The 25,094-nt window shown below is 40.0% G+C and overlaps 1 protein-coding gene across 1 annotated transcript in view; it reads left to right on the top strand.

Moving 5' to 3' along the window:
- Positions 1–25,088, top strand: part of LOC111864169 (HEAT repeat-containing protein 1) — a 43,703-nt gene extending 18,615 nt beyond the window's left edge. Inside the window, exons 13-27 of the mRNA XM_023851231.2 lie at positions 151–337; positions 1,097–1,345; positions 3,789–4,027; positions 6,225–6,368; positions 7,764–7,992; positions 8,864–8,992; positions 9,109–9,466; positions 10,864–11,213; positions 13,467–13,772; positions 15,494–15,672; positions 16,307–16,489; positions 18,142–18,546; positions 20,984–21,254; positions 23,284–23,442; positions 24,185–25,088. Coding sequence (XP_023706999.1) covers positions 151–337; positions 1,097–1,345; positions 3,789–4,027; positions 6,225–6,368; positions 7,764–7,992; positions 8,864–8,992; positions 9,109–9,466; positions 10,864–11,213; positions 13,467–13,772; positions 15,494–15,672; positions 16,307–16,489; positions 18,142–18,546; positions 20,984–21,254; positions 23,284–23,442; positions 24,185–24,382 — 3,586 coding nt within the window. The 3' untranslated portion in view covers positions 24,383–25,088. The remainder of the gene's footprint in view (positions 1–150; positions 338–1,096; positions 1,346–3,788; positions 4,028–6,224; positions 6,369–7,763; positions 7,993–8,863; positions 8,993–9,108; positions 9,467–10,863; positions 11,214–13,466; positions 13,773–15,493; positions 15,673–16,306; positions 16,490–18,141; positions 18,547–20,983; positions 21,255–23,283; positions 23,443–24,184) is intronic.
- Positions 25,089–25,094: the final 6 nt, after the last annotated feature.

Here is a 25,094-nt window from a genome sequence, read left to right as displayed (position 1 = left end):
GAGTTTTGTGCTTTTCCTTTTATTTTTAAATTATATATGTGTTGTTTTTGCAGCACTTACAGCTGTTGGGGGTGAGGTCAGAAGTAAAATGATTGGAAAAAATTAAATCAATAGAAATGCATACAAATTGTTTTTTTTTTCTGTTTCCAGTCAGCTGTCATTGGTTATGTACACAGTTCTGTCTCCAGACCCTGCAGTTCAAAGCCTTTTGAAACCGTCGCAACAGCCACAACTGGCAGCTGCATTGAATGCTCTGCTGACCTGCATTACCTCAATTAAGACACCGTTATACATCTCTATGGGCCTTCTGGATATTCTGGCCTCTGTTAACTCACAGGTTTGCTGCTTACACAATAACAGGTAGAGTTAAAGATTCCTCATGGTGCCTCCTTTTGGACATATGGACACAGTGCTTGTTATGCAGTTAACACTTTGATGTTCCTATGCAGATAACATTGTCTTCTCAAGTTAAGAAGGATGAGATGACATGACCCAGAAGTGTGCTCTAAGAATTTAACTACCAGTTCATATATTCAGTTGGTAAAGTTATCCCTGTGACAAGCCATGGAGGTCATAAGGTTGTGAGAGGTTGAGGCACACATCTTCTAGACAGTTGGCTCACAGATGGCGCTAATGTTGTCAGCCTTACACGCCAGCCGCTCTTTACCCCCAGGAAGATTCCTGGTACTGTTTCTGTTAGAGACCGAGTTGACCCCAGGGCCATAATGTGGCTGGAAAGATTAGGTAAACTGAAAAAAAATGTCCACCTCATCGGGACTTGAACCTGTGATCTTCCGGCTTGTAGTATAGTGCCTCAACCAACTACGCTACTACGTACCCCATATTCAGTTGTCAGATGCCAATTTTTTTATTAGCTTACTGTTCAGAGTAGAAAAGGGGCTTATAATTCCTTCATTTTGTGTGTATGTGACTGTTGAACTAGGTAGGGCTTGCTTTCAGAGGTCTTATTCAGCCACAATGTTACAAACAAGCTTCAGACCACTTCTGGTGGGAATGAGGAAAGCTTACAAAATTTTGCTGGAAAACATAAAGGACAGAAACAACATGAGAGACTTAACTGAATATCTCTTGCTAGGAAATTTTTCATCGACTTCTGCCTGTTGGACGACGCATTCTTGAAAGAGGCCAAGAGTCAAGTGGGTGGTTGGATTTCAATTCGTCCACCATTTTCCGTAATATCGTTCAGCGACTGACATCTGACACAGCTATGTGTTTGGAACGTTTAGACTGTTGGAAGTTTGTGCAGACTGCAATCATGGATTGGAAGACAGTATTGCAGGACACACAAGGGAAAACTTTCCCTGCTATTCTGATGATGCAGCAGGTAAGATATATGACTTCTTTGGTTCAATTAATTTTGTCTGTCGTATGCTCTTTGTGTAAGTGGAACTTCAGTGAAGTCTAAAACCGCTGTGAATTCACAGCTATAAGGTTTTTACTTTTATTGCTCAAAAACAGAATATCATATTACAGAATTGAGATTGATAAATTCTGATCACCTGAATGAGTCTAATTTGTGCTGCGCATGTATTTTTTTATTTCTAATGCCAGAATCAAATGCTAAAAGACTACATAACTGTAATTATAGGTATTGTCTGTAACTAAAATTCATGGGATGAGCTTTAGACACATTTCAGTTTTGTAATCTGGGCCGGAAGTACTTAATGCATTTGTGTACCTCAGAAACACAAGAGCTGAAAAGATGTTATATACAGGGTGTCCCAGGAGGAATGTGCCAAACTTCGGGAGGGTGTTCCTTATGTTAAAGTATGCCGATATAACCCAAAACACCTATGTCCAAAGTTGAACGGTTACGGAGATAATGGCCCGAGAAGTGTCAAACTTTGACCGGGGTTACACACTTGTTGATTACAAAATACATATTAAAACTGGCAGGAATATGTGGATTCTGTAATGTTAATAATGTACGTAACATCAAACCAACTTGTGAGTGACGGAAAGCCATAAAATTGAAGTACAAAATACTCGCTCGCCATGTCATAATTGTCCTTAGGTTTCCAAGCAGTATACATAACACATGACTGGCGAGCGATGACGTAACGTGCTGACTGCGCGTTCTGGTATGAGCCAACTACATAAGCACGGCTAGGGAGTATCATCGCACTCAAGGACAAACATAGATAAGGGCTCTCAGCTGAGAGGTACAGCGAGGTACAGTGCTTGGACCTGCCAGAAGACCACACTTTTCTTGGGCCATTATCTCCGTAACCGTTCAACTTTGGACATAGGTGTTTTGGGTTATATCGGCATACTTTAACATAAGGAACACCCTCCCGAAGTTTGGCACATTCCTCCTGGGACACTCTGTATATACAGAGTGTCTGGATGAGAGGTATCCAAGATAAAGTCATATCTCAGAAAGAATTTATTATACGCATTAATGGGTTACACCACTACAAAGGGAAACTATCAAAGTCCTTTCCTTAGTGTCTAACTTTCTCACTAAATTTAAATGTGGGCTCCCTTGGTAGCACAACAAATATCCGGGCTTGAAGCATGTTTGGTGTTGTCATAACCACAGCATCCTTTATTTGGGCTTTCAGGTGTTGAAGGTCGTTGATCTTAATTTGGTAGACAATGTTCTTCACATAACCCCACAAGAAAAAATCCACTGGGGTTAAATCTGGCGACCTAGGGGGCCTAGCCACCCCTGCCAGTTCATATCCCAGCCATCTCTCTGTCCAGGTGATTCCTAACATGGTGGAAAAAATGTGGTGGCCTATGCATGTAAGCTGGGTATGAAAAAGAAAACTTTTAGGGTTTTCCTTTCTGATGACATAACCGGATACGTATATGACAATTAGTTTCCAAGATATACATTTTTTATATTGGATACCTTTTATCCAGACACTCTATATACATGTGTGAGGGTGTTCAGGTTTAATGTGAACTTTATTTTTTACCTAAAGACATGGGTTCAAGAAAAATACAACTATTTTGTGAACAGTTGGTGGCAACACTGCACTCACGGCCTGGCAGATGTCCATGACCTGCTTCTTTGCATTATTGCTAGTACAAGATAGCGGCAGACCTTGACACTTTAGCGTACAGCAGTGCTGTATCATCAGATTCCTAGGGAAAGAGAAGGTGAAGCTGGCAGAAATTCTTTGTAGGTTAAATGCACAGAATGGGGAAGAGACCCAGTCATGTGCATGTGTCTGTTATCAAATCAATTTTCTGAAGGCTGTAAAGAAGTCTCAAACCTACAACATGCTGAAATTCAGCCAACAGCTGTGTATGTGACATGAACATTCACCATGTCAAAGTGCTGATTTTGGGAAACAGGCAAATTGCAGTAATATTGCAGTGACTTGCTTTGCAATGATGTGCACCAAACAATTAAGAAGGAAAGACCTCGGAAACTGTCAAAGGTCATCCCATTGCATGACGATGCCCACCCATATGTAGAAGATCGTACAGCTCCGAGTTAACCCCTATCATTTCCGTTTGTTTCGACCAATGAAGGTGCACCTAGTATGAGAGAAATTTCAGATTGGTGATGAGCTTAAAAGTTTATTCATTTTGTTACTCAGATTACGTAAAGGAAGCCACCTTGATAATAACAGAATATCGCTTCTGTTTCTCACATCGGATACATTCCGTTTTTCTATGAGTTTACTGAACATGGATGTCAGCATGTCATTTGTCTACACTGTATACTTTTATAATGTTTAATTATCCTGTCATCCTACCATAGGAGTTAAGGCAGCAGAAAGTTAAAAGCTAAAGAATATCTTTTTGTTTAGATCTCTCGTGAAGTGTTTGAAGCACTGGATGAGTCACTGCAGCAGCAGCTGCTGACTCAACTTGTGGTTGCTGCTACTGACTCTGAAATATCAGAAGTGGCATCAACAGCAGGAAGAGTCGTGAAGAAGATTGTCCTAAATTCAAAATTAGTTGCAGAACGACTGGAAAAAATGAACAATGCCCAAGTTAAACACCAACCAATTGTTTCTCCAGGAGGAATGATTCTTCGTTCAAGAAGGTGAGTTTACAGCATGAAAACTGCTGGAGTAAAGAAGTGAAATTAAATATTGCAATGTGAAGCTGAAATGTAATATCATAGAAGCTCAGAGGTTCTGGGTGCTATCAGATTTAGCATTAAACAGATTAGGAGTCATGTACATAACATAACAATTGTGTGGTGTTTTCTCACATCTCTTTAATTATCTTTAAAACTGTAAGACATATGGCAAAACTAGCATAGCTGGTTGAGGCTCTGTGCTACAATCTGGAAGGTTGTGGGTTCGATCCCCGATGAGGTCATTGGTTTTTGTCAGTTGACCTAATCCTATCTGCCACAAAATGGCCATGGGGTTGACTCAACCTCTAACAGAAATGAGTGCCAGAATCTTCTGGGGGGTTAAGGGCAGCTGACACATAAGGCTGATAACCTCATCACCATCTGCGAGCCGATAATCTAGTAAATGTGGGAGCCTCGACATCTCACAACCCAATGGGCCTCCATCGCCTATTACAGCGATACCTTTACCTTTTTATTTGAGATCATTGTGTTTCATTTTTCTATGCTGCATTTATTCAAAACATTTTTTCTCCAATAAATATTTATTGAGTTGTGTTCAAGATGGCCATAGAAGTGCATGTTGGCTTCTTGTCTAGTGATTGTTACTATTATTCAATCCAAATGAAATTGAAATGGCTTATAGTTTTATGTCAAATTTTGCAATATCATATTTAGTCAAAGTTGTTTCAAGCATACAAACAGATGAGTGAGTTTAATGGGTGCCCCTCAAAAATGTGAACATGCCTAAAAGGTCTAACACTTTCCTTACCCAGTAAATTTATGTTTCATACGATTCTGAGAATAAGCAGCACTTACGAGGGGCAGTCAAAAAGTTCCTGGAATGGTGGTATAGCACTCTAATGGTAGGGCATACGGCAACGCTTACCTAATCACCTTCAAAGTAAGACCCTTGCGCGCCACTGTTGGAAGCAGCTGTGGAAGGCTTCTTTTGGAATCTTCTGGAGCTCAGCCATTGCATTCAATTTGATGTCCTCCATGGTTGTGAAAATTGTCCCCTTGAGACCCATTTTCAGAGTAGGGAACAGCCAAAAGTCACTCAGAGCGAGATCCGGAGAGTACGGTGGTTGAGTGATGACAGGAATTGCTCCACAACAAGCGATGTGTGGCATGAATGGATCCATGAGAGATACCAACTTCTTGCTCCAACTCCGCGATTGTTGTTCTTCGATTACATGAAATAAGTTCTCGCACTTTTCCAATAATTTCTTCAGTTCTGGATGTCGAAGGTCTGCTGCTGCGCTGGTCATCCTCTAACGTCTCCTGCCCATTCTTAAACCAGGAAAACCAGTCGTAAACTGCAGATTTCTTTAGTGCAATATCACTGTAACCTTGCTGCAGGGCCAATTGTGTCTCTGAAGCAGATTTTCCCAATTTGCACATGAACTTGATATTTCTACGCTGTTCGAACTGTGACATTGTGCCGAATGACCTACACTCACGTCTAATTCAAATGGAACAGTAATGACACTGCACACTGAAACCTGTCCAGACCTGTTATGCCTGTGAGCAGACATGCTGAGTTCCCTACCACAACAGTGCGCGTGCTATCTTATCGCTCATTTTCCTTCTGCAGGGGAATTCTGGGAACTTTTTGACTGCCCTATGTATTTCTCTATATGGCATTAACTGAGTGGGTGTATGTAACGGAGATGTAGTGTGTTTTCTGCGGGGTAGGAACCAAGTTTTAAAATGTTATTTAGATGAACTTCAGGGTTAAGTTTATTTTTCATGAGATAACTTTTTTCAATATAGGAACCCTCTTGGTTTCTGGGTAAGAGACTGGCTTTGCATTCAAAGGGTTCTGAGTTCAACTGGCAGTCAGATCTTTTTAATGGATTTTTTACTCACAGATTGATGTATTCGCTTCTGCCCACCATAAAATTTTGAAAACTGTGAAGAATACCAGGTGCCCTGTGATTTGGTTCCTATGTTAAATTGTAGGTCTCCACTGACTACCATCATTCTCATATTTATCCTCTTTACTTTACTTTATGCGAGCTTCCCCCCCCACCCCACCCACCCGAAATGGATTTTACACCTTGCCCGAGGTAGACATCAGAGCCCAGAGAGATGAACTCAGACCATGTGTGGAAGTACTTAGTGAACAGCTTATTTCTGTATTCTGATTGTAATGCAGGAAAGTAAACCAAATACTCTCTCATGAACTGCTCAAAACAGAAGAGTGGCGATATGGCGTCACGTTGCTGGAATGGGTGCAGTCTAAGAAAAAGCTGCAGTCAACAGAGCTACTGTTATCACCTCTTTTCTCCCTACTTAACAAGTAAGTATAGTTTTATATGTCTAATTATAAGGGAGGCAGGTAACGTGTGAAGGCAAACATAGACTGGATTGATCAAGAAGAAATACAGTAATTTTAAACCAATTGATTTGAAAGGGTTATGTTGATGGCATGGTAACAGTTAGTGTTATCGAGTGTATCAACTTTGTCCATCATCTTAGCATTCCAAGCAAAACACAACATTTTAGAAGTTGGAGCTGTTAATGATCCTTGAGTGAAAAGATGGGGAGGCATCTATCTTGTTTGGTTGATGTGACTGAAGTGCCAGTCACTGGGCAGCCTAGACTTATCATGTCCATACAAAATAGCAGGTAAGTAATTAAAGTTGTCCCTGTGCTTAACTAATTAAGCACTACATCATGAAGACATATGGCGAGTGGATGTATAGATTACATTTTTCTTGACCTTGGCACTAGTTCGAGGTAAGTGGTCAGATTCACGCCCTGGCAGCTTTAACCCCGGGGAAAGAGCCCCTGGTACCCGTTGGATAGGAGGTTGGGTGGACTCCATGTTTTCATGACAGTGAGTGTTCAGATTGATGTGTTCTTGGATGTGATGTTGTGTAATCTTGTAGGTAGGTATCAACATTTTGGGGGAATATGTTTTGGATTTTACACAAAATTTGAACTTCACTTTTTTCAGTGATTTCTTAGCTGTCTTTTGCAAGATAATTACTACAATATTTTTACAGTTCAGAATGAGAAATATTTAGTTTTTTTTTTATTTGTGAAGTAAAACTAAGAGGAGAGAATTGCGGGGTAACATTCCCACCTCATGACTCAAAGTACACGGGTTCAAACCTGGCGGAGGTCGTGGAATTTTTAAGGAGGAAAAAATTCAGGGAACAAGTCCTCCAGGAGGGACTTTAAGCCGTGTGTCCCCTGTCGTAGATTTACAGCACAAAAGATCCTCTTGTCTCTAGGAGACCTCTGAGCAAAATTAGGCAAGTTTCCCACCCAAGTAGTTTCAGATTCCTCCAGTAGATGGGGAAGTATGGGGACCACTGCCAGAGAGGGCAACCTCGCTGGCAGAACGGGGCTGATAGCGAGCACCAGTACTGGAAGGGCATGGCGACTAGTATAATAATTAAAGGGGGACGCACAAATGGTTGCAGTGCATGGGGAAACCCATGCCCTCCAAATAATAATAATAATAATAATAATAATAAGAGGAGAGAATTCACAGAGAAGCTTATCTTATCAATGCACCCAGTTGTAAGATTGCATAGGCAAACTTACCAGAGAATATCTCCTCCTCTTTGCCCTCTTTCTCCCCCTCTTTTCACCTACTTCTGTTGTGTAAGATTCAATGGAAAGAAAGCCTCCTGTTTCTTGCATTTCCTTGCAGTAAAATAATGCAACTGTTATGTGTTTGCAGGTGTTTGGAGTTTGATGAACAACCTCCAGTGGAGTACTCTAAACAACTGGTGCTGTCATGCCTCCTCCATTGCTGTCAGAAACTGTCACCTGATAGCACCACTGTTGACACAGTGATGAAGCAAGCTCTTAATGTGGAGACACTGGTACAGTGTATCCGTGCGTCACAAAATCCACAGACTCATCATCATGCATTGCTTCTGCTGGCTCACATTGCTGGCATAATGCCCGTAAGTTTATAGGTTTCTCTTCTGTTGCACGCTCTGACTGGCTTATTCATTGCTGCAGTCACGTATGTAGTGAACAAGCCTAACACTTTCCTGTACAAGCAGCAGTGAATGTTAAGGTTAGTCTTCTGGCATGTGGCACTCTGAAGCCGAGTAGGTGAGTACCAACATTTGAGAGGGTGCCTGAATATGGAGGAAGCAGGTTTGTCCAAAGTGTTGGTACCTGTGCATGAAACTATACAGGATCACATCTCAGAAGGCTGTACTTTTTGTCCTTTGCTGTCCTCTGTGAGAATGCTACTGACATTGTAATTTTCTCATTCAGGTTCACTGCTGACAGTTGTATTTTTACACTGTACATTCTTTGCAACTCTTCTGGTAGTTTGAGAGGAGGAGCAGCGTTTGACAGTAGTCAAACAGCATGTGTCTATGTTGTTTTTCATGACTTCACCCATTGTAGCTTGTAAGTGAGAGAGCAGAATTAGAATAGATCAGAAAGGATTAATATGGATTAATGATGTACATCACAATTAGGTTCTTCAATATTATTATTATTCCTGTTGCAAATGTGTATATTGCAGAGGCACGATGGAATGACATGTGTCTTACACATAAATGTTTTTATCAGTAGTGGTAACTGACAACACAGTGTATTACTCTTGTTGCTTAAAATCCAGAAAATCTGAATTTATAAGGATCTGTGCAAAAAAGGCCATGAAACTACTGAAACCACATTTCAGGATAAGAGTGTAGGTGCCATAAAATTTAATATTTCAGTTCATAACAACTTGCATCTACAAAATACATTTTGTGCAATGATTGAATAAATGCAGTGCATTAATATAACTTGTCTAATTTTTGTTTAAACCTACAGGAGCAAGTGTTGCACAATGTTTTGGCTATTTTCACGTTTATGGGATCTTCCATTCTACGTCAAGATGACGCGTACAGTTTTCAAGTGATTTCCAAGATTGTGGACACCATAATCCCTATTCTAGTCAAGGTGTGTATACAGCATTCTCAGTGGCATGTTTGCCTGACATCACTGACTCACAACTGTCATTCTGTTTTGTGTCCAACTTGTTCTGATACTGTTGTCCTGTTTTGTCCTGTTTCCAGGCAAGTGAAGGCGTAGTGGAGCATAGCTCGGATGTGGACAGTGCAGTATGCTCAGTACTGCGAGTGTTCGCTGATACCGCACTGCATATCCCAGAACACAGACGGCTAGTTCTGTTTCATAAGATCCTCACTACCCTTGGTCCAGAGAATTCCCTTTGGTTGTTTTTGTGTCTGGTGTTGGAGGAGCATGTGATGCGTAGCCAAGAAGAACAGACATCAAGTGGTCGGCGGGACCGTGGAGAGCTGCCTCCAAGGCTGGATTTTGCTCTGAATCTTTCCAGAACCTTCTCACCATCTGCTGTCATTATAACTTGCATCAAGATGATTAAATATGTTCAATCTCTGCCTGTAGAAAAGGGTAAGGTTATTGATATTGTTTTGCCCTTTGATCTGTCAGTTACGTTCGAAGAGGGTATGTAAAGCCATATTGAAAGGAGAGAGACAAATGGTGTCTTCTGTGGTATTGTCACTGGTTCAGTTATAGACATTGATGGCCGTTATCTCAAAAATAGTTTGCCATCTTAAAGAAATATAGAAAATAAAATGTTCTTGACACTAACATCTAAAATTTCTACCTGATTCGGTGAGTAACTTAGCTGAGTAGAGTCCTCCTTAGGAAGCCTCAGCTGCAGTTTGCAGAAACTGAAATTTTGCTGTAGTGCCGTGCCCTCCGCCACGTCAATCCATCCCTCTGTCCATCAAATGAAGTGGAAGGACAGGCCGGATGGTACAGTCTGCTCTGAATGTTGATTCTAATAAGTTTCAATATTAGGGTAAAAGTAGTCTGGAAAGTTTTTCTGGAGGAAAAAAGAAAAATCAGTTTTCAAGTGTCTGGTATGAACCAAATTAAGTATCTTCATGAAATGTAGCTTAGGTTACCATATTTTATTCCAGAAATATGTATGATTTGCTTGAATGGAAGTCTTATATAGACTTGAAAGGATTCTGACGATGGTGTATACTGTACTTCTTTTGGCTTATTTTGGACTTCACCCATCGTCCGGTATATAAAAAAGACAAAAAACCACAACGTTTCGGAGACTGGATCTGTCTCCGTCTTCAGGTGTATAGGGAAGGTTTAACCTACTCAGTTGGGCCCCTTAGACTAGCTCTTTCTAAGGGGCCCCACTGAGTAGGTTAAACCTTCCCTATACACCTGAAGACGGAGACAGATCCAGTCTCCGAAACGTTGTGGTTTTTTGTCTTTTTTATATACCGGACGATGGGTGAAGTCCAAAATAAGCCAAAAGAAGTAAAGTCTTATATACTTTGTAATTTAGTTGACCTGAACCAAACACAAATGAAATGTGCACACAATCAGTATTATTCCTCCATAAGCTATGCTCATTTTGCTGTTATGCCTTTCTGTAGAATCTTGTTTTCCCACACACATTTATGCATCATCTGACAACTCCTACGGCAGCTCGAGATATATGACGTTGAGTGGCAGAATAATTGTGAGTAATGAATTAGAAAAAAATATAGCAGAAAGTTGTCGAGGTCTAATTTTAGGTACTATCCTGGAATTTTCTTGAGGGGCCTGAGGAGAACCACAGTAAACCTCAGTCAGGTTCTCTGGTCTGTGGGACAAGATTTAAACCAAGGACCTGAATATGAAGCAAGAGTGCTACCCATTCAGTCTCCCACACATGCAAATTTGATATCTCAGATTCATTGTTTTCCACCTTTCATCAGTTGTTCCACTGTGGTAATTATCCCTAGTGAGCGTGCTAATACAGTAATCCTGTTTTGCAGAAGAATCCAACAGACGTGGTATTGTACGAAAATCAGTGTCGTTGACCCTGGCTCTGAAGCTAGTACCAGGTCTGTTCAACGTTGAACTTCACACTTCTAAACAGTTACGTCATTTTAAGTTCACAATCTGCACATTTTTATCAACACTTCTGTCGTCTCCGTCATTTGTGAACCAGGTGGCAGCAATGGTTGATGAGGCCACTCACAAGCTGGAGCCTCTGTACCAGGACCTAATTGAAAATATGATGGTATACATAGAATGTGTACATCATCAACATGAGACAGCCGAACAGCAATCTGTGAAGTACTGGAGTGTCATGCTTGGTCTGGCACATGATATTTTGGACAAGGTACTTTTTCTGGAGGGGACTGTGCATCAGTATATGTTGTAAAGGGTACTTAACTGTATAGAATTCAAGGTTCTCACAGCAGTAGTTATGAAGAATTCTGTCCTCTCAGATGTAATGCCACGTGATCTGATGAAAGTCAACGTACATTTCATAGGAATATGTCACCTCCATCTTCAGGGTTGAAAAATAAGCCGAACAACAAACTGTGTGAAATAGGCCGCAAGGTTTCATGCTTAGCTTTCACTTCAACCCTGAAGATGGAGGCGACATTTTCCTCCGAAAGGTTGGTTGACTTTCAGCAGGCTACATAGTGTTATATGCCAGAAGACAAAACTTTTCAGAGTATTTACTTGTTTGTATAAAATGTTGGCCTCAGTGTCATCTAAATCTAAATTTTAAAAAATAAGCAGAAAATGTGGTTATAATACCAGATTGTTCTCAAATCCAATCTTTGCACACAGGAACAGGTGAGAGTTTCATATGAAGTGTATGTAAAGTTATATTATAGTTATAACACAGAAGTATTTATTTTAGTTGGAGTTATGAGCCTGTATGTTTACAGTAATGAACACATAGTCTTGTTGAGTAAGTATCCTTGTATTTGTTGTCATTTGTACAGAAATGAGAATCTCCATAGATCTGCCTGTCAGAAATTTCTACCTCAAAAGAAATTGCATTTAGAGGAGAGAATCGAAGGAAAAAAAATTGTGTTAGTAAATAAACGACATGAACAAATGGGGAGTTTAAATTTTTAGGGTGTAGAAAATGCTTTGCAAGTCATAGTGATGTTAATATTGTTACGTGTTTATGTCTAGACATAATGTTTGGATTCATAATTGGGTTTGTTGAACCCTTATAGCTTATAACTACAAATGATTGTAACATTCTCACAACTTTGCACTATAAATCACTACAATTACAGTACACACAAAGTATTTGTGTGTCACTCTGTCATCACTATTTGTTGCTAGGTAGTGGCTACTAACAATTCAACTGAAGACTACTATCCACTGACTCTGACCTCTGACTGACTGACTGACTGACTGCTGTATAGCCCAGTGATGACCACACAGAAGACGCTATTTCCAGCAGTTCCTCTATTGCTGCAGAAACATGTTTACCACACCATTGCCTAGCAGTGACCACCTTTCCTTGTTCAATTCTGGCATTTAGCAATCATTTTACAGTAAAAAGAAAAGCTATCCCTATATAACAGGCCGTGGAGGCCCGTAGGGTTGTGAGATGTTGAGGTTCCCACATTTTCTCTAGACAGTCGGCTCAAATATGGCGGTGAGGTTGTCAGCCTTACAGACTGGCCGCCCTTTACCCCCAAGAATATTCCTGCTACTCATTTCTGTTACAGGGTGAACCCTAGGGCCGTAGTGCGGTTGGAAGGATTAGGTAAATTGAAAAAAAATCCACTTCTTTGGAACTCGATCCTGTGAGCTTCTGGCTTGTAGCATAGTGCCTCAACCAACTACGCCATCATGTGCCCCCCCACCATTTTACAGTACAGAACTAAATAGTTTTGGTCATTTCTGTTTACCCATAAAACACTACGGTTGAAATGCAAAACATAAACCCCACTAGAATTAGAAGTTTACTATTTTCTGGGATATGATGCCATGCAGTGTGATAGAAGTTTGCTGATATTGGGGGTAATGTTCTACCTTCTATTCAGAGTCGAAGAATGAGTGGAGCAAGCAACCAGCAGTTTTCTACTTGTTTCTTGCTTGACTTATGCTTCAGCCTTGAAGATGGAGGCAGTGTGTTCCTGAGAAATGTCAGTTTCTAGTAGACAGTACGATGTCATGTCCTAGATAGTAGTACTCATCACGAGATTTTAAAATCCAGCTTATAAAATTGTCTGTACTGATAAATATATCTATGTTTTGTGAGTTCATATGTTCAATGAAGGCTGGAGGTAACAGAATTGTTTCTCCTCAGAGCAATTGCAGGATACAAAATGATGAATCATTAGAGAAGAACTTAGATTAGCAGTTGTCAATACCATAGTAAGAATCTGTTACAAAAAATGGCTAGAATATATGGAAAGATTGCTTGAAAACTGAATCTTGAATCATATATCAGTGTCCAGTAAATGTAAGAAGAGAAGATGCCTGAGAGAGAAGAAAATGAAGTTTTAATTCATGTAATCTTAACATGCCAGTAGGCCAAGAGCTTAATCAATGATGATGATGAAAGTGATGACTTTCTTTGTGTGTCAACACTATTTGGTTTCTGTTTGTCCAGGTAAATGCTTTGCTTCCTAGCACCATCTTCCTGATGGTCATTAAGGGTCTGTTGGACCACAGATTGCCAACAGTTCGTCGCAGGGCCATGGAGCTTCTAAATACCCGACTATATCAGACTTCTTTCTTCACCTCATGTAACCACAAGGCACTTTATTCACTGCTTACACCGTTATTGGCAGTGATGGGCAGTATTGGTGATGCTACAGTCAAACCTGATCTTGAGACTAATCAGCAAATAGCCATGTTGTCAGTGAAACTCTTGGCACGGCACCTTGCTCCTGAAAACCCATCACAATTCAAACAGGTAAATTCCTCTTTATCATCCTAGAACACAGATTAATCATTAACCTTTACCATCTGGGAATAAGGAATTTTGCATCTGTTGGTACTGTAGTGTTGGCAACCATGTTTTAATTATGTGGTAAAACGTCTTCCTCCAGGAATAGGGGATCCTGGATTTCCTAGTTATGCAGGGATGGTGGCTGCATCTTAACTCCAGAATAGTGATAATAGTATTAAAAATGTGGTGCTTGGCCACCTGGATTCACAATAATATGATGCATGGCTGGTAAAGGTTAATATAAAGAGTTTGCACTGATGACAGATCATTGGTCACAGCATCACATGATTGGGTTTTCTGCACAATACAAGGCAACGATAAGAAATGATATATTGAACTTTATTTTACTGGAAGGAAGAATTTACTTTTGAGCTTTCTGTTGAAATGTAGACTAAACAAATTTTGTGCCACAAATAGTGAATTTATCTTAATGCTGTTTGAAAGATAATCACTGTGATGTAAAAATAGATGTGAAAATTATAGTATCAATTTATTGCCACTTCCATATAGACAAACCCATCTACTCTTAAATAATCATCAAGGGTGTGATATTTACTCGTACATAGCTGTTACTCTCTTCATTGGTCACAAATGTGTTATGGACAAAATGGCTGACTCCTTAAAGTATCCAGGTGCTGCATCTGTGGTTCTGTTCACTATAAGCCATAATGAAATGAAATAATTATCACAGTATTCCACATTAAACTCACAAATATTCTGTTTGCACAAAATTATATTATTGCACTTAACCCTTTAAAGAACAGTGGTTATTGCAGTATGTGTTCCACTTGCTTTAACATGAAAAGATCTCTGCATTTTCCCTCACATTTTATTTGTGTTTTTCATATGATTCTCAAAATAAACTGATTATTTCCCTAAACACTGTTATTTAATTCATGTATGTAATGGGAATGTAATATGTTTTGTGAAGCGGGAACTTAATTTTTAAATGTTATTTAGATGACTATTAAGCTTCAGTATTTTGAACTTCAGAAGTTGATAACTGAATTTTAAGATGCCAATTTTTGGTGTCTCTTAATTCATTTTGACATGAATGATCATAGTTTCCATATCCCTTTCCATTCACACAGAATTCTGAGCTGCTTTCAGTAAATGCTGCAGAAACATTCACATAGTTTCCTTGATTGTACAAGTGGGGATTATTTGGCCTTGTTAATTCTTGTAATGTCATATGAAGTGAAGATTAGTTGTGAATTATGTAGGTGGTTTACTTCTGTGATAAAAATATTAAAGCCCTTATTACTACTAAATGCCACTAAACCTTGTGCTGAAATATGACTTTTGTATGTAATGGAACTTTGGTTTCACAATTAAGTTTTTGGTTAACATCTTGAAGCCTGTGGTTCATCCAAGTGATATTTAAAAATTTATTTCCTTTTTCACATAAATCATGCTGTGTCTCCATTATAAAGTTCAGCCAGTTAATGTTGTTTAGACATATAATCACAACTAGTTGTGGGAATCATACAAAACCCACGAATACACATGGGCAAAATGCAGAGGTTTTTAACGTTAAAGCAGATGTTACTTGTAGGTATGACTGTGCTTTATGGGGTTAAGGCTTATTTCAGACCAAAGGCATGTTATACTGTACGAAGACTGGTTTTGTTTATTTGAAAGAAGATGGCTCTGTACACCCACACAAGCATTATTTCTTCTTAAAGATTTTGGAACGTGTGACAGAACTTATCCAGTCAGAAGCAGTGCAGAAGAACCTCCTTGCATCAGTTGTGTTATGCTTAGCAGAACTTGTCTCTGCTCTCAGAGCCCATGCTATTGGAACTCTTAACCAGTTCGTGCCAGCTGTTATTAAAATTCTGCATGCCCAGAAGGAATTAGAAACGTAAGTACCATGCTGATGTGTTCTTTTTCCCTTGTTTAAATCTCAACTACTCTTTATTTTAACATCTTTGCTGTTACAGTTATTAACCTTGGGATGACAAGTCATCCAGTGAACAATTTTAATGTAAATAATATATTTTTTTGGCCTTGTATGTTTCAGGCCTTTGGGGCCATCATCAGAGGCTCAGCAGTAAAAGCAACTTGCTTTAAAATTGCAAAGAGCCGGGTACAGTCCCAATCGCCCAGCCCATAGCTCAGTCACTATACTGTTTGAGTTATCCCAGCTCCAGCGGCCACACCATATCTCAAGCGGTTAGTCACTGGCTTCCCACTGCGGTGGCCTGGGTTCGATCCTGGGTCTGGTCAGGTGGGATTTATGGTGGACAAAATGGCGCTGGGGTGGGTTTCCTCCGAGTACTTCAGTTTCCTCTGCTAATTTTCATTCCACCAAATTCTCCATCATCATAATCACCCGCGGCAGGTACAATAGGCCAGTCAGTGGCCACCGTGCCGGGTGGACCCAGTTGGACCCCACCCCCCACTAAGTGAATTATCCCAGCTCCCAAAATTTCACCATATACAGAAAATGAAATAGGAGCTCATATCTGTTGTGATGAGTTTGGTTTTCTTTGCAGGCCAAACCTGGTCCTGCTAAGTGTCGTCACGGCCACTCTGAAGATTGTTGAAAGCTTGCCACACTTTCTTAGCCCTTACCTAGACAAGATACTGGTCGAGGTCTCCATCCAGTTAGCAAAATGGCAACATATTGCTGATGACAACAAAGGGATACCAGTGGTGCATAAGCTAAAAGCAATCAGGTAATAAGAGTGTCAGTTCTTGCATACTTGAGTGTATCCCAGATAAGGAGCTATATAACCAGACTGTTCAAATGCAAATTATATTCTTAAGCCCTCCCCTATCCACTGTGCGACAAAACATGACAGTCAAATGGTTAGCAGTCCCTTATATTTTGGAGGTTCTGGGTTCAAATGTCAACCCAGAGTCTGGCTATCCCTAGTGAGTTTTTTGGTTTTTCCCTCAGACCCTCCAGGAAAATTCCAGGATATTACCTCAGATTAGGTAATAAGTGCTGCTTTCCACATCATTTCCAAATCATTATTCCTTAATCATTCCACTTTTTGATGCTATGTACTGTAGACTCGATTATCTGTGAGAATTGCAGAGGTCATTAGTTATTGAGTATTGCTTCCCATATTGATGTATTTCCTATTATGTACTAGTGGTGCTTTACAACTTTCATTAGACTGTACGTCGTCTCACCTGTTTCAACTTTTTGGTTTATCATTTTATTGCTTTTTGTGCCAGCCTACTTTCTATCAGAAATACAATTTTCTCGTTGCTTTGTGTTTTTTATATTGAATGCAGTATAAATAGTAGGGGTTTCCAGATTTTTGGATTACGTATTTTTTAATTGTTCTGCTACTTCTCCCCTCCACAACTGCTAATAATGGGGGCATCCGGTAGTGCAGTTGGTTGAGGCACTATGCTACAAGTTGGAAGGTCATGGGTTCAAGTCCCAATGAGGTCACTGGGTCTTTTTTCAATTGACCTAATCCTTTTAGCTGCACTATGGCCCAGGGGTCAACTCAGCCTGTAACAGAAATGAGCACCAGGAATTTTTCTGCAGGTAAAGTGCGGCTGGCGCGTAAGGCTGACAACCTCACTGCCATCTTTGAGCCGATTGTATAGCAAATGTGGGACCCTCAACATCTCACAACCTTATGGGCCTCTGAGGCCTGTTACAGGGATAGCTTTACCTTTACAACTGCTAATAATTGAAAGTTCACTGTAGTCTGAGCTGCTTGAAGTGTCATTAAATAAACCACAAATAAAAACAAATCCACTGCGGCAGATATGATCTCTTGCATTTGCGATCTTACCTGTCATGGCAGATTTCTTGTCACACCACTTGTGAAATAGTTAATTTCTGCTCTTACATATTTCGGGCAGCATATATATATCACTACTGGAAGCACTCCAGCAGTACTCTTCCTGATACCCCTGCATAAACACCTGTGGGGTGTGCCAATAACATTAGTTGAATGTTTCATGAGCAAAACTCTTACAGAAACTCAATACAAAGTCAAAACAACATGTTTTTGCTTTATTTCTTGGAGCCTTCTTAGGTGACATGGTAGATTGATGGGTGAAAGATTTCAGGTAGTATACTGTAACATAACCACAAATTAAGCTATCCTCTGCTGTAGTGGCACATGTGTGAGGGAAGATTAGTAGCACTGCTAGTAAAGGCTGGAAGAACTACTGTATGGTGGGTGAAAATACGCGCATTGCAAATATGTTTTTGAATAATATAAAATTGGTAAATTTTCTTTGAAATTTTTGCTGGCTGCCAGAGAATTCCAGATACTTTGATAAGGAATACTGGGAGTTTACCACATACATTAGTTCGTCTTTCTTCTTGTAAGATTTCTTTTTTTTTGCACCGCAGGCAGAAGTTATTGAGTACAGTTGCAGTTCGAGTGTTAACTCCAGCTGTAAGTCGATGTTACTCTCATCTGCTTGCACAGTGGCAGTATTCAGCCTTGGGTCCCCTGCTGTCTGTTTTGTCAGACAGTTTTTCCACGCTGTCCAGTTCAGAGTTCACACAGCTAATGCCAGAGTTCAGAGCCTTCTTCATATCAGCGCTGCAGTTCCGAGCAGATTGCTCTGCTGAGGACCCTGATACACCTGTTTTACCAGATGACATTGCACAAGCAGAGGGTTATGTAGTGGATGCTCTTGTTGCTCTTGTACTGAAACTCTCCGAGTCAGCATTCCGTCCCCTGTATTACACTTTGTTTCACTGGGCCACCAGTTCTGATGCTCACAAGGATCGTGCTATAACGTTCTACAGGTAAATATTATTATGTGGCAGTGAGATAAATGTGATTCATGTATTGAGGCTATACAGATCAGTATTTCTAGTGACATGAGTCTTCATGTGTGATAATTATCAAGTGCATTTATTTACATTCATTTTTAGCCTACTTTCTCATCTGTCATTATGTATATCGCAGGTAATTACATATCGGAACAGAATACAGTTGGAGTTGGAGGTATTCTTGAATCAGCATTACAGTGTCTACCCCTGCAGAAAGAAATTTTTTGTCAAATTTCATATCTTATTATACCCATACATGTCTTTCTCAAGTAATTGATATTATGTATTTTTATGGTCTTTATATTTAACAGATTTATGTAGAAATTGGAATGAGCCTTATGCTAGTTATACAAGAGAAGATAAAACCTATAATGCCATTATTGTCATCCGTCTATGTCCTAGTCTCCCTTGAAGTTTGATCCAGTTGAGAATTGTATAACTTGATATGAACATCGTGTGACTGGAGGTCAGTGTAATCTGTGAATATGTTAATATCATGCCATCTAGAAAAATAACATGGCGGTAGTGTGATGATATATGGTGAGAGTGACTATACCACCACTTAAAAAAATATGCTTTTTCTTTTAATTGAAGATTTGTTGTTTTAGGTTATGTAGAATTTGTACATCTCTGAATTATGCATTGAAGTGGGTCACCAAATCATTAAGTAATATTATTAATTTCTGGTTCTTGCATACTTTGCAATATTGAAATATGTGAACAAAAGTAGGCATTATAAGTTTTCCCAGACTTTCTTATTAATGTACCAGTCAATACTATGTTCATATTTGTTACTTTCAGTTTGTTTTCTGGTTTCTGTGCTAGGATATTTCAGTGATTAGGCTGTGGACTGGATGACTGAGTTCAATTCCCAGCAAAATCAAGAGATTTTTCTCTTCTCCACAGTGTCTAGACTGGCTCTAGGGCCAATCATTCATTGTTGTGTTACAACAGATCCCAAAAGAGAATTGTATACAAGGGGCAGTCAAGAAGTTCCCGGAATGGTGGTATAGCACTCTAATGGTAGGATATATGGCAGTGCTTACCTAATAGCCTTCAAAGTAGGACCCTTGCGTGCACACACACACTTGCTCCATCAATCCTACCACTGTTGGAAGCAGCGGTGGAAGGCTTCTTTTGGAATCTTCCAGAGCTCAGCCATCACATTTGATTTGATGTCCTCCATGGTTGCTAAATGTGTCCCCTTGAGGCCCATTTTCAAAGTAGGGAACTCCCAAAATTCACTCAGTGCGAGGTCCGGAGAATACGGTGGTTGAGTAACAACAGGAATGTTTTTCTTGGCGAGGAGTTGCTGCACAACAAGCAATATGTGGCTAGGTGCATTATTGTGATGCAGAACCCACTGTCCCTGCCACTTGTCATGCCGCTTCCTCCAAACTGCATCGCGCAATCTCTGCAAAACTTGCACATAGAAATGGCCAGTAACAGTACCAACTTCTTGCTCGAACTCCGCGATGATCATTCTTCGATCACATCGAATCGGTTGTCACACTTTTCCAATAATTTCTTCGGTTCTGGATGTCGAAGGTCTCCCACTGCGCTGGTCATCCTCTAACGTCTCCTGCCCATTCTTAAACCGGGAAAACCAGTCATAAACTGCGGATTTCTTTAGCGCAGTATCACCATAAACTTGCTGCAGGGCTGATAGCATCTCTGAAGCAGGTTTTCCCAATTTGCACATGAACTTGATGTTTGAACTGTGACATTGCGCTGAGTGATCAACACTCACATCTAATTCAAACAGCACAGTAACGACACTGCACACTGAAACTTGTTCGGACCTGTTGCACCTGCGAGCAGACATGCTGAGCTTCCCACCACAACAGTGTGTGTGCTATCTTATCACTCATTCTGCGTCTGTACGGGAATTCCAGGACCTTTTTGACTGCCCTACGTTTAATAAAACAACAGGATGCACCCAATGAGATAAAAAAGAAGAAAAAGAAAATCATTCTCCTGTTTAGGGACTCTTTTCTCTTGGGTTTCTGGGGGTTTAATATCTGGAGCACAAAGTTGACTACTGTATGTTGTACCAAGGTTAAGAATGTGGGGAACCATACCTCTCACTCCACATATATCTTCATGGTACGATGCTTAATTAAGCATAGGAACAGATTAACTTTACATTTTGCAGACAATGTCAGAGTTATAAGTAATATTCCTTCTTCAGAGGTTTAGTTTCTTTTACAGTTGTACAGAGTTAGAGCCTCTTTCTGTAGGTTCACCTGATGAACTACAGATTCTTCTCCATCCCAGTTAGAGTGAAATACCAATTTAAGTCTTGTTTGGAGGACTAGGTGTTTTAACTTTAAACTAGGAAAATGCAGTAAAGTTCTTGGACAGTGAGCCGTGCCATAAAACTGTTATTGCCTCTGTTGTGATTGTGCAGATTATCCAGTAGTATTGCAGAGTGTCTCAAGGGACTGTTTGTGTTATTTGCTGGACGACTGGTACCAAATGCAGCCATGCTATTGGATCGCATCAATGTCTGCAAGTCAAGTGAGAATGAAGCTGAAGGACAAGGGTATGAGGAAGCATCTGCCCAGTTGTTGCTGCAGTACTTGCTGCAGACATTGTACCGAGTATTCCAGCATGACAGTGGCCAGGGGTTTGTCAGTAAGGAGCGTTTTGATGCACTGATGCAGCCCCTTGTAGACCAGGTAAAATATAAATGCCTAATAATCTTCTTTTCCTAGAAAATAAAACTCCATGGACTGTAGTCTGCAAGCAAAGTATACCGGCCGAGCGAAGCCGCTTGTCAGTGAAGTAAGTGCAAACTTTAGCAGATAGAGGGTGTCACATGGTCAGCACAACCAATCCCCATGGCTGTTAATCTCTGTTTTCTAGATCAGAGCCGCTATTTCCTTGAAATAACTCCTCAATTATCTTTACAAGGCTGTGTGGACCCCGTTCCAGATCCACTACTTTTCAGAAAATCTGGTAGTGCTGGGAATCGAACCCTGGACCTATGAATCTGTAGGCAGGAACTCTGACCACTAGACCACATAGGTGGTCCTTCTTTTCCTAGAGCTTTGTCAAAACTTCTGCTTCTAATGCTGTCCAATATCATCTTGGTATACCAGAGTTAAGTCATAATATAGATGCCTAAATCTTGTAAAACTTTCTTCTTCTTTTTTTGTTTCAAATATAGCAATACAGTGGTCCCTCAATATGGAACGGGTTACAGTAGCAGCTTCCATACTTTGCATACTAAGTTACCCATGTTATATTTGAAATGTCCATAAACAGCCTGTAATTGTACTGTAGAATTTGGTCATTACCGTGGTATAATGAGGATCTACTGTATTTATGTTCTGGTTTACAAAATTTTACCATAAGAAAGAAACAGATACATGGAAGAGACCGTGTTATTCAGAATATAGCCTAAGACATACCTGACTATGAGGAAAAGTATGAAAACTTTGTAGATAGAATGCAGAGAAATATATTACCAAAGTTTGTGCTTTATTAAAAGAAATAGAGATCATCCGAGAAGGAGTTTGAAATACCAGTTCTTGAATGAGAATTGATGGAACAGAATTTATATACTCAGAATTACTGGATTTTTTTTTTCTTTCTTTCTTTTACTTTTCATGTACCTCAGCATTCAACTAGTTCTAGAAGAAGTGGAAGAAATAATTCTTTGTTAGCAACCAAAACATTGTCATTAGTTTTATTTTCACTAATACTACCAATTAAGTGTCACTGTTGTTATCCATATCTAAATAAGGGTATGCAGGTAATGCCTCAATAATTTCTTGAAAACATCCAATCAAAAATACAGTGTTTCTCAAAATGCAAGCTGTGGCCCTCCAGGGTTCTTAAAGCTTATCTTGGGGATCCCTGAAAAATGAACCAGTAACAGGGATACTAAATTAATTTTAATCTTAAAAAGTCATTTTACAAACATATATTTTAATATCATCCTTACTATTGAAGCACCCGTCAATAATGCAACAATATTTTAAAATATAAAAGGCATATTGAATATGTTCTCACTAACTGACGACGTGCATGGGAGCGCGATGGGCAAGTGAACAGTGCAGTGGCCTCCCTGAAAACAAAAGAAAAACTGCCTGATGATGGCCCATGTATGGCCGAAACATGTTGTAAAGCGAAGAAACGCATGAAAAACTAGCGACATTTTAGTAATCTGATAATCACTTTTAGTGTATAAGTTATACGTTTAGTGTCTTAATGACATTTTATAATTTTAACATCATCATAAAGTATTAAAGTTACACTTTTACTGAGAAACATATTCTAGATGTCTTTTATATTTTAAAATATTGTTGCATTATTGATGGGTGCTTTAATAATAAGGATGATGCCTCACTGCAACAAGATGCTAAAATATAATATAGTTTAACAGAAAAGTACTTCTTAGATATCATTGAGGTTCATTAGAATTTTTTTTAAATTGCTAAATCACATTTTAAGTAATAATTATAGACTTTGGGACCACTAATTGGTTGAATGACTCCATCTTAGAAGCAAATAGATTAGCTTCTGTTTTGTTTCAATATTTCTGCTGCCATCTAGGTGGGAAATATTGGAACTACAAAGTCTGGAAGATGCTGACAATAACTTAAATTATTATGGGGACTGACCTGCTTCACAGCACAGCTTGTGTAGGATGCAGTATGTTAATGTACTGGTTGCTGTAGTTTGTGATGCTTACACTTCCAGCTGGAGAATACACTGGGAGGCGTGGAAGCTTTGCAGTCTCGGGCATCTTCTTTGCTTACGCCTTGTTTGTCTCAGTTTGCTGTTGCTGTAGCAGATGATGCCTTGTGGAAACAACTCAATTACCAGATTCTGCTGAAGACCCGTCACGATTTACCACAAGTGAGTGCTTTAAGGTTTTATGCCCAGCACCTGACACATAGCTGCCTGGTTACAGATGAAATACTTTTTAAAATAATTGTTTTCTTATTATTTTTCCTTTGCTTTGGCTGTGAGCCTATTTCCTCTATAGTGTGAATCATGGCCCTCTTATGTGAATGTGTTATTCATCACCTAATGATACAGTTTCAGCAATGTGTGACTTTCGTTTTTGGGTTTATCTGCATCATGTGTTGAAGCTGTTCTGATGGTTTGGCATACATTGTAGTCCCCATCTTCAGGGTGACTGGATAGCACCATGCTCCAGACCTACCAACCTTACTCCTACTGCAAGACCTGGCCACATCCTCCTCCTGCCCCTGAGAAGCAGTAGACACATTGATAGCTGATGGAGAGTAGATGCACTGCCTGAATGCTGGGAAGGTGTAGTGACTGTTTGAGCTGGCTCACTTCATATCCGTTGTGAATGTATATTATGTAGCAGATCAAATGTGCTGTTGTGTGACTTAAAATTGCTCCTGTCTGGGATGTGATTCAGTGTTGTCTGGGAAATGGGTACTGTCATGTTAGAGGAACCTGCTCTCTCCATCCTACCCTGAAGACAGAAGCAGCAGTTTCTCTAGAATGTTTATATGTATCCACTAGATTACCTGGTATCATGTCCCAGGTTGTATAATCTTTTGTGACTGTTGGCTGGGTGCAGTTTATGTGTTATTGATGACATAATTTCCTTTTATCCTTTAAGGTTCGCCTTGCTGCCCTGGAGGTACTATGCGAAATGGCCCACAAGCTTGGTGAAGATTTCCTTCCTCTTTTGCCAGAAACTGTCCCATTTTTGGCGGAACTACTTGAGGATGAGGAAGAAGCTGTGGAGTCAGCATGCCAAAAGGCAGTACAGGACTTGGAGGAAGTTCTTGGTGAACCTCTCAAAAAGTATTTCTGATCAAGTAGCTGAGGTCAATGAGATCATATTCCAGCTGCTGTACAAACTGTGGGTATGAGTAAGGCATCGAGTCATTCTTTAAGAGTTGCAGGAATTGATCTTCAAATTCCTGTTCAGAAATGTCTGTTACATGAACTTGAAATGTTCTTTGTCACTGAACTGGCAGAGGATCATTACTGGCACACTGTGTCTAAAAATGAAGAGTTTGGTTTTCTATGTTGTACCACCAGAGAGAGCCCAGTGTTTCAGAGGAATGTATGACTTTCATCTTTAGGGTCAAAGATTAAGCCAAGCAAGAAACCAGCAGAAGCATGTAGCAAGCTGAATGAATCAAGCATGAAATATTTGGCCTGACACAGGCCAATGCACGCCTGAAAGGAACTGTGAGAGAGCCACTGGAGGGATGACCATTGGCCATAAAAGGGACTTAAGTGAGGGCCAATGGGAGTAAAGGAGGTGGCACCCTGGGTGGGCCCTGAAAAGGGCCATTTGCTTGTTGAGTGAAGGTAGCAGTGGAGAGAAGTTGTATGTATGTCTAGAGAAGAGGCCAGCCAGGGATGACTGGAGGAAGAGGCAACAGAAAAGACCGAGGAGACTGAAGCGATGAACTACTCAGTTACTCAGTAAACAGAAAGCTTATCTTCTGTCTTATTTATGTATGTACATGTACATATACCTTTTTAGCCTTTAAACGACTAAAGACAACGTACGA

This window comes from Cryptotermes secundus, unplaced genomic scaffold (genome assembly GCF_002891405.2).
Source record: "Cryptotermes secundus unplaced genomic scaffold, Csec_1.0 scaffold1927, whole genome shotgun sequence".
In the NCBI taxonomy this organism is placed as follows: Eukaryota; Metazoa; Arthropoda; class Insecta; order Blattodea; family Kalotermitidae; genus Cryptotermes; species Cryptotermes secundus.
The sequence above is the reverse complement of the archived record's forward strand: the minus strand, read 5'-3'. Positions and strand labels throughout refer to the sequence as shown.